Source organism: Pyrgilauda ruficollis, unplaced genomic scaffold, assembly GCF_017590135.1.
Source record: "Pyrgilauda ruficollis isolate IOZ18807 unplaced genomic scaffold, ASM1759013v1 scaffold601, whole genome shotgun sequence".
In the NCBI taxonomy this organism is placed as follows: domain Eukaryota; kingdom Metazoa; phylum Chordata; class Aves; order Passeriformes; family Passeridae; genus Pyrgilauda; species Pyrgilauda ruficollis.
The window spans coordinates 17,168-30,412 of record NW_024527723.1 but is presented as its reverse complement, the minus strand read 5'-3'; the positions used below and the strand labels follow the sequence as shown (position 1 = coordinate 30,412).

General features: G+C 60.6%; 1 protein-coding gene across 5 annotated transcripts in view; it reads left to right on the top strand.

The window, feature by feature from the left end:
- Positions 1–1,221: 1,221 nt before the first annotated feature.
- Positions 1,222–13,245, top strand: part of LOC121362312 (fas-binding factor 1 homolog) — a 19,214-nt gene continuing 7,190 nt past the window's right edge. Inside the window, exons 1-15 of one of the 5 annotated variants that reach the window (XM_041483707.1) lie at positions 1,222–1,408; positions 1,526–1,553; positions 1,961–2,002; positions 2,291–2,340; positions 2,840–2,981; positions 3,922–4,036; positions 4,113–4,201; positions 4,686–4,770; positions 5,480–6,190; positions 7,891–7,937; positions 9,818–9,855; positions 9,993–10,379; positions 10,755–10,825; positions 11,333–11,433; positions 11,989–12,194. In XM_041483707.1, the coding sequence (XP_041339641.1) occupies positions 1,382–1,408; positions 1,526–1,553; positions 1,961–2,002; positions 2,291–2,340; positions 2,840–2,981; positions 3,922–4,036; positions 4,113–4,201; positions 4,686–4,770; positions 5,480–6,190; positions 7,891–7,937; positions 9,818–9,855; positions 9,993–10,379; positions 10,755–10,825; positions 11,333–11,433; positions 11,989–12,194 (2,139 nt within the window). In that variant the 5' untranslated portion in view covers positions 1,222–1,381. Of the gene's footprint in view, positions 1,409–1,525; positions 1,554–1,960; positions 2,003–2,290; positions 2,341–2,768; positions 2,982–3,921; positions 4,037–4,112; positions 4,202–4,685; positions 4,771–5,479; positions 6,191–7,890; positions 7,938–9,817; positions 9,856–9,992; positions 10,380–10,754; positions 10,826–11,332; positions 11,434–11,988; positions 12,195–13,245 lie in introns of all 5 variants that reach the window. The other 4 variants (XM_041483709.1, XM_041483706.1, XM_041483708.1 and 1 more) reach the window with 4 other exon arrangements.

Sequence of the window (13,245 nt, the reverse complement as noted above, 5' to 3'; positions counted from 1 at the left end):
CCCCAAAACCCGACCCCAAAAAACCCCAGAACCCCAAAAACCGACCCCAAAAACCCCCCAGAACCCCAAAAACCCTACCCTAAACACCCCTCAGAACCCCAGAGACCCCAAAAAACCCAAACCCCAAAACCTCCCCTAAAACCCAAACACCCCCAGAATCCCAAACACCCCAGAACCCCAAAAAACCCCCAGAGCCCCTCTCCAAAACCCTTCAACCCCAGAACCCCAAAAACCCCAGGGCTCCTCTCCAAAACCCCAAAACTCCAAAAACCCAACCCCAAAAACCCGACCCCAAACACCCCCAGAACCCCAAAAACCCCCAGAACCCCAAAACCCGACCCCAAAAACTGCAGAACCCCAAAATCCAACCCCCAAATCCCCAGAACCTTAAATCCCCCCAAAAACCCAAACACCCCCAGAACCTCAAGCATTCCCAGAACCCCAAAAACCCCCAGAACCCCAAAATCCCAGAAACCCTCCCGCCCCACCCCAAAACCCCAAATTTGTTTTCCTTGACGGCGCCTCCAGATGAGATCCACGACGGGATGAACCTGGAGCTCTACTACCAGTAGGGCCCCACCAGTCCGGACCAGTCCAGACCGGTCCAAACCGGTCCAGCAGTCCCAGTGCTCCCAGTCCAACCCAGTCCAAACCGGTCCAAACCGGTCCAGCAGTCCCAGTCCAACCCAGTCCAAACCGGTCCGGACCGGTCCAACCCAGTCCAGCCCAGTGCTCCCAGTATATCCCAGTACGGCCCAGTCCCCTCCCCCGTTTCCGGCCTGGCCCCGTTTGTTGATCAATAAAAGCGATTTTTGGGCCTCCGGGCGATTTTTGGGATTTTCTGGCGATATCCGGGGGTTGTGTCGCGATATCGCGATGTTTCCTACGGGGGTACCCGAGCCTGGATCCCGGCTGGGGAGGAACGCAGAGTTCCCGACAGGATAAACCCCGCGATACCGGGGAATCGCCGGCGATAGGAGGAGAATCGCGACAGAGGCTCGGGTCAGGCGCTGCTCGGGGCAGCCCCGTCACCATGGCAGCGGGGGGCCTTCCTTGGGGCGGCGCGTGGGTAGCCTCGTTGTTATGGTAACGGCGGGTTTCCAATCAGGCGCCGAGCGGGGCAGCCTCGTTGCTATGGCAGCGGGGGCCTTACATGAGGATGGCGCGCAATATGGCGGCGCCCATGGCGAGCGCGGGAGCGGGTGAGGGAGGCGGCGGAGCCCCGGGCGGGAACGGGAGAGGGAACGGGACCGGGAGCGGGACCCGGAACGGGACCGGGACCCGAGCGGCGCCTCCCTCTCCCCCCAGGGCCGCGGCCGGGGCGGCGCTGAGCGCGGGGGCCGGAGCCGGTACCGGGCGGCGGAGCTGGGACCGCCCGGGAATGGCGGACAGGCCGGGACGGGCCAGGGTGAGTGAGGGGAGACCGGCGAGGGGATCCGGGTGGGAACCCCTCCTGTCTCACCTTTGCCGTGTGGGGAGATTTCGGTGCTTCCGTTTCTCCCAAGGGAATTTTGTCTTCCCGCAGGCTGCCAGGGCCCGGAGCAGCTCGCCAGGTGAGTGCTCTCACCTGTCCTCACCTGTCCTCATCCCCCTCACCTGTCCCCACCTGCTCTCCAGGGGATTTGGGTCCCTGGGAATGCTGGGATGGGGCGGGATCGGAATGTCCTAGGGGACAGGTGAGGTGTCCCAGAGACAGGTGAGATGTTCTAGGACACACGTGAGATGTCCCAGAGACAGGTGAGGTGTCCCAGAGACAGGTGAGATGTTCTAGGACACACGTGAGATGTCCCAGAGACAGGTGAGGTGTCCCAGAGACAGGTGAGATGTTCCAGAGACAGGTGAGGTGTCCCAGAGACAGGTGAGGTGTTCTAGGACACAGGTGAGGTGTTCCAGGAGCTTTTCCCACCTGCCTGGTGTGTGGAGCACACCTGGGGCTCACTTGGGCTCTGGCCTGTTCCAGATCCCGTCGGGGACGTGCTCGGGGAGCTCCTGGGATCCGATGGTAAAGTGGGAGCTCCCAAGGGGGTCACCTGGGGGGGTCACCTGGGCTCACCTGGGAACTCCTGGGAGGGTCATCTGGAGGGGATCACCTGGGAACATCTTGGTGACTGGGGAGGGGATCACCTGGGATGACCTGGGGGGAATCACCTGGGAACACCTGGGGTCACCTAGAGGGAAACCCCTTCCCCAGGATCACCTGGGGCTCACCTGGGCTCACCTGGGGGGATGCCCCGCCCTCCCCGTTCCCACCTGTCTCCGTGTCCATCCCTGACCCCTCCCTTGTTTCCAGAGGAGGCCCCGGCTCCGCCCTCCCGAGGTTCCCACGCCCCCTTCCTGCAGGTGAGCCCAGGTGGGCCCAGGTGACCCCAGGTGAGCCCCTCCCAGCCCTGCCCTCCCCCACCCAGGCCGGGCTGAGCCTCGTTCTCCAGGTGTGCTCACCTGGGAGCACCTGGGGCCCCGCCCCACCCCCTCACCTGGGCTGTGCCCGGGATCAGGATCGAGGGGGAGAAATCCCAAGAAACGGGAAATTCCCAAAACTGGGAAATTTCCAATGGAGAGTGGGAAATTCCCAAAGAACGGGGAATTCCCAGTGAATGGGGAATGGGAAATTCCCAAAGAATGGGAAATTCCCAGTGGGGGAAGGGAAATTCCCAAAGGGGAAATTCCCAGTGAATGGGGAATGGGAAATTCCCAGCGGGGAACGCGGAAGGGGCGAAGGTGAGCGGGGAAGAATTCCCAAGGGATTTGGGATCCCACCTGGGCTGCAGGTGAGGGCAGGAGCTGCTCCCCCCAACCCGGAGCTGGATCCCATGGATCACCAGATCCCATGGATCACCAGGATCCAGTTGATCCCGTGGATCACCATGACCCAACGGATCAGCTGGACGAGCTGGACGAGCTGGATGCAGAAATCCTGGGAATGGCCAGAGCCGGGTCCAGGCCGGGGAACCGCGGCGGGAAGGGGCCGGGTCCCCAAAAAGGTACCGGGAATTCCTGTGGGATCAACTCCCACTGCTGTGGGATCAACCCCATTCCATGGGATCAAACTCCATTGTTGTGGGATCAACCCCCAATCCTGTGGGATCAACCCCCATTGCTGTGGGATCAACCCCAATCCTGTGGGATCAAACCCCATTCCATGGGATCAACCCCATTCCATGGGATCAACCCCATTCCTTGGGATCAACCCCATTCCATGGGATCAACCCCATTCCATGGGATTAACCCCATTGCTGTGGGATCAACCTATTCCAATGGGATCAACCCCAATCCTGTGGGATGGGGAGCACAGGGTGACAGGGAGGGGACACGGGGGGGACATGGAGATTCCCAGATCTGGGGACACCCGGAGATGTCCCAGCGCCGGTGACTTTCAGAGGTGTCTCAGAGTTGGTGACACCTGCGAATGTCCCCAAGCCAGTGACACCTGGAGATGTCCCTGAGATGTCCCAGTGTTGGTGACACCTGGAGATGTCCCAGAGTTGGTGACACCCAGGGATGTCCCATTGTTGGTGACACCTGGAGATGTCCCTGAGATGTGCCAGTGCTGGTGACACCCAGGGATGTCCCAATGTCGGTGACACCCAGGGGTGTCCCAGAGCCAATTGGTGACACCCAGGGATGTCCCAATGTCGGTGACACCTGGAGATGTCCCAGAGTTGATGACCCAGAGACGTCCCTGAGGTGTTCCAGTGTTGGTGACACCTGGAGATGTCCCAGAGTTGGTGACACTCAGGTATGTCCCATTGTTGGTGACACCTGGAGATGTCCCAGAGCCAATTGGTGACGCCCAGGGATGTCCCAATGTCAGTGAAATCCAGGGATGTCCCTGAGATGTCCCAGTACTGGTGGCATCCAGGGATGTCCCAGAGCTGGTGGCACCCAGGGACGTCCCAGATGCCATCAGTGCCATCCCCCCAGCCCCGCCCCCCCGTCCCGATGTCACCTTTGGGGACGACGTTGATGACCTGATGGACTCCCTGGGACTCGGCAGCGGCGCCGACGGAGCCGGGAGCGCGCCGGGAACGCCGGGGGGGTGAGGGGACACCGGGATGGGGACGGGAACAGGGGGGTCCCGGTGCCACCCCAGTGCCACCCCCACCTGTGCCCAGCCAGGGGCTCCGGAAGGGCCGCGCCGGGATCCAGGAGAAGCCGGGAAAGGCGGAATTCCAGCCGGACCCCAAGGAGCGGGAGCAGCCAGGTGAGCACGGCCGGGGTGGGGGATCCACGGGAGGGGGTCCAGAGGCTCCAGATCCCGCTGGGAATTCCAGGCAGGAACAGCACAGGTGTTTGCCAGAGGGTCCAAATCCCACTGGGAATTTCAGGGAGGAGCAGCACAGGTGCTTTCCAATCCCAGTCCCATTGGGAATTCCCAGGAGGAGCAGCAGCACAGGTGTTTTCCAGAGGTTTCGTCCCACTGGGAATTCCCCAGGCAGGAGCAGCACAGGTGTTTTCCAATCCCAATCCCACTGGGAATTCCAGGCAGGAGCAGCACAGGTGTTTTCCCATCCCAGTCCCATTGGGAATTCCAGGCAGGAGCAGCACAGGTGTTTTCCAATCCCAATCCCACTGGGAATTCCAGGGAGGAGCAGCACAGGTGTTTTCCATGGCCAGTCCCACTGGAAGTTTCGGGAGTTTTGAGAATTTGGGGATTTTTGGGAATCTGGGGTCCTGTTGTTCCGCAGGGCCGGGCGGGGCCCAGGTGGAGCCGGGATTTCCCTTCGGATCCTACGAGCCCTCGGTGGCCTCGGGGACCGGGCGGAGACGGAGGTACCGGGCGGGGGGAGGAGAGGGGGGATGTCCCCACCCAGCCGTGTCCCCAGTGTCCCACTGTCCCCACTGTCCCCCTTGTCCCCAATGTCCCCATTGTCCCTGCCCAGTCCCCACTGTCCCCAATGTCCCCACTGTCCCCCTTGTCCCCAATATCCCCAATGTCCCCATTGTCCCCATTGTCACCTGTCCCCAATATCCCCATTGTCCCCATTGTCACCTGCCCAGTCCCCACTGTCCCCAATGCCTCCACTGTCCCCATTGTCCCAAATTTCCCCCAGTGTCCCTAATGCCCCTGGTGTGCTCGTTGTCCCCCATATCCTCATTGTCCCCAGTGTCCCAATGCCCCCATTGTCCCCCAATGTCCCCAGTGTCCCTGTTTTGCTTATTGTCCCCATTGTCCCCCATTGTCCCCTATTGTCTCCAGTGTCCCCATTGTCCCCAGTATCCCCAATGCCCCCATTGTTGCCATTGTCCCCCAATGTCCCCATTGTCCCGTGTCCCTGTTTTGCTCATTGTCCCCATTGTCCTCCTTTGTCCCCTATTGTCTCCAGTATCCCCAATGTCCCCAGTGCCCCCATTGTTCCCATTGTCCCCATTGTCCCCAATGCCCCCATTGTTCCCATTGTCCCCCAGTGTCCCCATTGTCCCCAGTGTCCCTGTTTTGCTCATTGTCCCCAGTGTCCCCGGTGTCCCTCTCCCCCCACAGGTGTCCGGTTGGGAGCAGCTCCCGACGTCCCTCCGGGGCCGCCTGGCTGGGGCTGAAGGACGAGGATTTCCTGGGACTGGGGGACGAGGATTTCCCAGGACTGGGACAGAAGGACAAGGATTTCCTGGGACTGGGACAGAAGGACAAGGATTTCCTGGATCTGGGATCAAAGGACAAGGATTTCCCGGGATTGGGACAGAAGAACAAGGATTTCCTGGATCTGGGATCAAAGGACAAGGATTTCCCGGGACTGGGACAGAAGAACAAGGATCCCACAGGATTGGGATCGAAGGACAAGGATTTCCTGGGACTGGGATCGAAGGAAAAGGATTTCCCAGGGTTGGGACAGAAGGACAAGGATCCCCTGGGATTGAGACCAAAGGACAAGGATTTCCTGGAGCTGGGATCGAAGGACAAGGATTTCCTAGGATTGGGATCAAAAGAAAAGGATCCCCCGGGATTGGGACAGAAGGCCGAGGGTCCCCCGGGATCAGGACAGGACAAGGATTTCCCAGGACTGGGACAGAAGGACAAGGATTTCCTTGGATTGGGATGGAAGGACGAGGATCCCCCGGGCCCCGGTGTCCCGGGATCCCCGCTGCGGCACCGGCGCTGCCCTGGCGCTGCCCTGGCCCCGGAGCCGTCCCGGGCGGAGCCTCCGGAGCCAAATTCCCACCCCTGGAGGGGCCCGGAGCCCCCCGAGCCCGGCAGGTAAAGGGAACCCCCGGGAACCCCCAGGAGCTCCCACCTGGCATCCAGGAGATCTCCGGGACCGGGGATCCCGGCCCGGGTGTCCTCCAGGTGTGCCCAGGGGATGTCACTGTCCCAGGTGTCCTCTCCAGGTGTCCCTGGCCCAGGTGATGTCCCTGTCCCAAAATGTCCTCCAGGTGTGCCCGGGGATGTCACTGTCCCAGGTGTCCTCTCCGGGTGTCCCCGGGGATGTCATTGTCCCAGGTGTCCTCCAGGTGTGCCCGGGGATGTCATTGTCCCAGGTGTGCCTGGGGATGTCACTGTCCCAGGTGTGCCCGAGGATGTCCCTGTCCCAGGTGTCCCCAGGTGATGTCCCTCTCCCAGGTGTGCCCGGGGATGTCCCTGTCCCAGGTGTCCCCAGGGATGTCACTGTCCCAGGTGTCCTCTCCGGGTGTCCCCAGGGACGTCCCTACTCTGGAATTCCCCCCACCTGAGCTCCTCCCACCTCCCTGTTCCCAGGACAAGGCTCAGCTCACCCCAGTGTCCCTGTTTTGCTGGGAGGGACACAGGTGTCACCTGGGAGGGCTCAGGTGACCAGTGTGGGGGGAGGGGACCCTGGGATGGAGGTTTGGGGTGTCCCTGTTCCCTCCGAGTCCCAAAGGTGGCATCCCTGGCACTGGGCAGGTGGGGTGGGACAGGTGACACCGCTCGGGTGACACAGGTGGGACAGGTGGCACAGGTGACATGGCAGAGGTGACAGAGATCACTCGGGTGATACAGGTGACACGGCTCAGGTGACCCAGGTGGCAGAGGTGACACAGGTGACTCAGGTGATACAGGTGGCACAGGTGACCGAGGTGGAACAGCACAGATGGCACAGGTGACTCAGGTGACATAGATGGCTCAGGTGATATGGTTGATACAGGTGACACAGGTGACCCAGGTGACCCAGGTGGGACAGCGGCATACAGGTGACCCAGGTGGGACAGGTGACACAGATGACCCAGGTGGCACAGGTGACCCAGGTGGCACAGCACAGGTGGCACAGGTGACCCAGGTAACACAGGTAGCACAGGTGACCCAGGTGGCACAGGTGACACAAGTGGCACAGGTGACACAAGTGGCACAGATGGCACAGCACAGGTGGCACAGATGACCCATGTGGCACAGGTGGGACAGGTGACACAGGTGACCCAGGTGGCACAGCACAGGTGGCAGAGGTAGCACAGGTGACACAGATGGCACAGGTAACACAGGTGACCCAGGTGACACAAGTGGCACAGATGGCACAGCACAGGTGGCACAGGTGACCCATGTGGCACAGCACAGATGACACAGGTGGCACAGGTGACCCAGGTGGCACAGCACAGGTGGCACAGGTGGCACAGGTGACCCAGGTGACACAGATGACCCAGGTGGAACAGGTGGCCCGGGTGGCACAGCACAGGTGGCACAGCACAGGTGGCACAGGTGACACAGGTGGCACAGCACAGGTGACCCAGGTGGCACAGGTGACCCAGGTGGCACAGCACAGGTGGCACAGGTGGCACAGGTGACCCAGGTGACACAGATGACCCAGGTGGAACAGGTGGCCCGGGTGGCACAGCACAGGTGGCACAGCACAGGTGGCACAGATGACCCAGATGGCACAGGTGGCACAGGCCAGGCCAGGCTGGGCGGTCTGTGCCCCCCTGACTCTCCCGTGGCATTTCCCCTCCCAGGCTGGAGCTCCCCCTCGGGACACGGCCCCGCGGGCAGGGGGCAGCAGGTGAGGCCCCTGTCCCCCCCAGGTGTCCTCGGAGGTCACCTGGCCTGGGCAGGGGACACCTGGGGACCCTGGGGACCCTCCTCTGTAACTGGGGGAGCTGTGCCAGGGGATAATGGGATCGTGGGATATCGGGACAGTGGGATAGTGGGATAAAACAGGATAATGGGATAGTGGGATAACGGGATAGTAGGATAACAGGACAATGGGATAATGGAATAGTGGGATAACAGGATAATGGGATAGTGGGATAACGGGATAGTGGGATAGTAGGATAACAGGACAATAGGATAATGAGATAGTGGGATAGTGGGATAACAGGATAATGGGATCATGGGATAGTGGGATAATGGGATAATGGGATGACGGGATAGCGGGATAATGGGATAATGGGATGGGATCCATGGGATCAGTGAGATGGGATGGGATGGGATGGGATGGGATGGGATGGGATGGGATCTATGGGATTGGATCCATGGGATGGTGCTGGATGGGATGGGACAATGAGATCCATGGGATGGGATGGGAACAATTGGAGGGGATCTATGGAATGGGATGGAATGGGATGGAATGGGATCCACGGGATGGGATAATGAGATGGGATCCCTAGGATGGGTCTGGATGGAATGGGATAATGGGATCCATGGGATGGGATGGGAACGATTGGATGGGATCTATGGGATGGGATCCATGGGATAGGATCTGTGGGATGGGATGGGATGGGATCCATGGGATGGGATAATGAGATGGGATCCCTAGGATGGGTCTGGATGGAATGGGATAATGGGATCCATGGGATGGGATGGGAACGATTGGATGGGATCTATGGGATGGGATCCATGGGATAGGATCTGTGGGATGGGATGGAATGGGATCCATGGGATGGGATAATGAGATGGGATCCCTAGGATGGGTCTGGATGGAATGGGATAATGGGATCCATGGGATGGGATGGGAACGATTGGATGGGGGATAATGGGATAGTGGGATAATGGGATAGTGGGATAAAACAGGATAATGGGATAGTGGGATAACGGGATAGTAGGATAACAGGACAATGGGATAATGGAATAGTGGGATAACAGGATAATGGGATAGTGGGATAACGGGATAGTGGGATAGTAGGATAACAGGACAATAGGATAATGAGATAGTGGGATAGTGGGATAACAGGATAATGGGATCATGGGATAGTGGGATAATGGGATAATGGGATGACGGGATAGCGGGATAATGGGATAATGGGATGGGATCCATGGGATCAGTGAGATGGGATGGGATGGGATGGGATGGGATGGGATGGGATGGGATGGGATGGGATGGGATGGGATCTATGGGATTGGATCCATGGGATGGTGCTGGATGGGATGGGACAATGAGATCCATGGGATGGGATGGGAACAATTGGAGGGGATCTATGGAATGGGATGGAATGGGATCCACGGGATGGGATAATGAGATGGGATCCCTAGGATGGGTCTGGATGGAATGGGATAATGGGATCCATGGGATGGGATGGGAACGATTGGATGGGATCTATGGGATGGGATCCATGGGATAGGATCTGTGGGATGGGATGGAATGGGATCCATGGGATGGGATAATGAGATGGGATCCCTAGGATGGGTCTGGATGGAATGGGATAATGGGATCCATGGGATGGGACAGTTACGATTGGATGGGATCTATGGGATGGGATAATGGGATGGGATCCATGGGATAGGATCTGTGGGATGGGATGGAATGGGATCCATGGGATGGGATAATGAGATGGGATCCCTAGGATGGGTCTGGATGGAATGGGATAATGGGATCCATGGGATGGGACAGTTCCGTTCCTTCCGTGTGTCCCAGTGATGGATTTGTCCCGTTTTCCACCCCAGCTGTGCAGGAGGCGCCGGGTCCTGCCACGCCCACTCAGGTGGGTGCTGGGGCCGGAGCAGGGAGGATCCCTGGGGATCCCTTGGGATCTGGGGGGGCTGGGCATGGATCAGCATTCCCAGCAGAGGGGAGCTGCCCTTCCCAGGCCTCTCCTGGAGCATCCCTGTGTCCCCACAGGAGGATCCGGCGGCTCCTCCAGCCCCGTCCCGCCCGGAGAATCCCCGAGCTCTCCCGTCCTGGCTCTGCCCGGAGCATCCCGCAGCTTTCCCGGCCCGGAGGCGCCAGGAGGGTCCTGGAGCTCTCCCATCCCAACAGCGCCAGGAGGGTCCAGGAGCTCTCCCATCCCAACAGCGCCAGGAGGGTCCTGGAGCTCTCCCATCCCAACAGCGCCAAGAGGATCTGGGATCTCTCCCATCCCGGCCCCACCAGGAGGATCTGGGATCTCTCCCATCCCGGCCCCACCAGGATTCCCAAACTCTCCAATCCCACCTGTGCCAGCAGCACCCCGGCTGTGGGATCGCCCTGCGCAGCCTCCAGGCCCGGCTGGAGGAGCTGGAAAACCAGGTGGGGGCTGGGGGTGTCACCTGGGGGGTCACCTGAGAGTGTCACCTGAGAGTGTCACCTGTGAGGGTCACCCTGTGGGGGTCACCTGGGGGTATCATCTGGGGGTGTCACCTGAGGATGTCACCTGGGGGTGTCACCTGAGGATGTCACCTGGGGGTGTCACCTGGGGGTGTCACCTGTGGGGGTCACCTGGGGGGGTCACCTGTGGGGGTCATGTGAGGATGTCACCTGGGGGGTCACCTATAGGGGTCATGTGAGGATGTCACCTGGGGGTGTCACCTGGGCATGTCACCTGTGGGACCCTGGCCACACGGGGGACCGGAGGTGGCCGTGGGAGCCCAGGGTGGCACCTGGAGCCCGTCCCGCTCCCGCCAGGTGCGGGCGCTGGAGCTGGAGCGGGCACGGCGGGGACCGGGGCTGCAGGAGCTCCCGGAGAGCTGCCACAGGTAAGGAATGGGGTCTCACCTGTGCTCCCAGTTCCCTGCTCCTTCCCTGGATCACCCTGGGGCACGGGATCACCCCAGAGCACAGGATCACCCCAGGGCACTGGATCATTCCAGATCCCAGAATCACCCTGCACCCCAGAATCACCCCAGACCCCTGGACCACCCCAGATCCCTGGATCACCCTAGACCCCAGGATCATTCCAGACCCCTGGATCACCCCAGACTTCAGGATCACCCCAGACCCCAGGATCATTCCAGATCCCAGAATCACCCTGGGGCACAGGATCACCCCAGATCCTCCCAGAATCACTCTGCACCCCAGAATCACCCCAGATTCCTGGATCACCCCAGATCCCAGAATCACCCCCGACCCCTGGACCACTCCAGACGCCAGGATCATCCTGGATCACCCCAGATCCCTGGATCACCCCAGACCCCAGGATCATCCTGGATCACCCCAGAACCCAGAATCACCCCAGACCCCAGGATCACCCTGGATCATTCCAGATCCCTGGATCACCCCAGAACCCAGGATCACCCCGGATCCCAGGATCACCCCAGACCCCAGGACCACTGCAGATCCCAGGAGCAGGACGAGCAGCTCACAGGTAAATTCCCTTCGAGTACATCATTCCAGTAGGACCCTCTGCTCCATCCCAAGGGCTCAGAGCCGATCCCACGGAATCCAGACAGTCCCAGAACAAATCCTGGTGTCCAGAAGGATCCCTGGGCCTGTAGATCCCTGTCCCAGCCCTCCTGGGGGGATTCCTGGCCAGGGGCTCTGCTGGTCTGAGTGGCCAGTGGCACTCGAGCAGGGGCTCCGCTCCGTCCGGGATCCCACCGGATCCGCGGGAAATGGAAAAGTTCACAGAATTCTTGGAATTCACAGAGTTCACACAATTTACCGGATTCATGGAATTCACAGAATTTGTAGAATTTGCAGAATTCACAGAATTCAAGTTGCCCCTGGCGAGCCAGAGGCTGGGAGCCAAGGCTGGAAAAGTCCTGCCCTCCAGGGGCAGATCCCACAGTGGGATCGGGATGGGATGGGATGGGATGGGATGGGATGGGAAGGGATGGGATGGGAAGGGATGGGATGGGATGGAGCACAAGCACAGGGCGTTCCCATGTGGGATCTCCCTGTCCTGGATGGGATGGAGCAGGAACACAGGGGTTTGCCCTGTGGGATCTCCCTGAGGATGGAGGGGGGTCCCACCTCCTGCACCCTGGCTGCCCCGTGCCCCTCGCAGCGCTCCAGGCCAGGCTGTGCCGGCAGCAGCGGGACGCGGAGCGGGAGCAGAGCCGGCTCCAGGAGGCCGTGGCTGACTTGGAGACCAGGCTGGGGGAGCGGGAGCAGCTCCTGGAGCAGGTGGGGCCCTGTCCCAGAGCTTTGGCCCTGTCCTGAAGCTGTGGCCGTGGCCATGGCTGTGTCCCTGCCCGTGTCCCTGTCCCTGTCCCTGCCTGTGTCTGTGTCCCTGCCTGTGCCTGGCTGGAGGAGCTGGGATCCTGCTGGGATCTCCTCCTGGAGCTGTGTCCATGTCCATGTCCCTTGCTTGTGTCCCTGTCCTGTGCCTGGGTCCATCTCTGTGTCCTGTGACCCATGTCCATGTCTGTGTCCCTGTCACTGCCTGTGTCCCTGCCTGTGCCTGGGTCCATCTCTGTGTCCTGTGACCCATGTCCATGTCTGTGCCCCATGTCCATGTCTGTGTCCCTGCCTGTGTCCTTGTCCCATATCCTTGTCTGTGTCCCTGTCCGTGTTTGTGTCCTATGTCCCCTGTCCATGTCCCTGTTCTGTGTCCCCCTGTCTCTGTCCCATCCCTGTCCCTATCTGTGTCCCATGTCCTTGTCCTGTGTCCCGTGTCCCTATCCCTGTCCTTCTGTCCCTGTCCCTCTCTCCTGTCCCCATCTCTGTCCCTGTCCCTGTCTCCTGTCCCTGTTGCTACTCATGTCCGTGTCCCATGTCCCCTGTCCCTATCCCTATCCCCTGTCCCTGTCCCCACCCTGTCCCTGTCCTCTATCCCCTGTCCCTGTCCTCTATCCCGTGTCCCTGTCCCCTATCCCCTGTTCCTATTCTCCTGTCCCTGTCCTCATCCCTCTTCCTATCTCTGTGTTCCTATCCCCTGTCTTGCTCCCTATCCCTGTCCCTGTCCCCATCCCTGTCCCTGTCCCCGTGTCCCCATCCCTGTCCCCATCCATGTCCCCATCCCTGTCCCCATGTCCCCATCCCTATCCCTGTCCCCATCCTGTCCCTGTCCCCGTCCCTGTCACTGTCCCTGTCACTGTCCCCGTGTCCCCATCCCTATCCCTGTCCCTGTCCCCATCCCTGTCCCTGTCCCCGTGTCCCCATCCCTGTCCCCATCCCTATCCCTGTCCCCATCCCTGTCCCTGTCCCCGTCCCTGTCCCCATCCCTGTCCCTGAC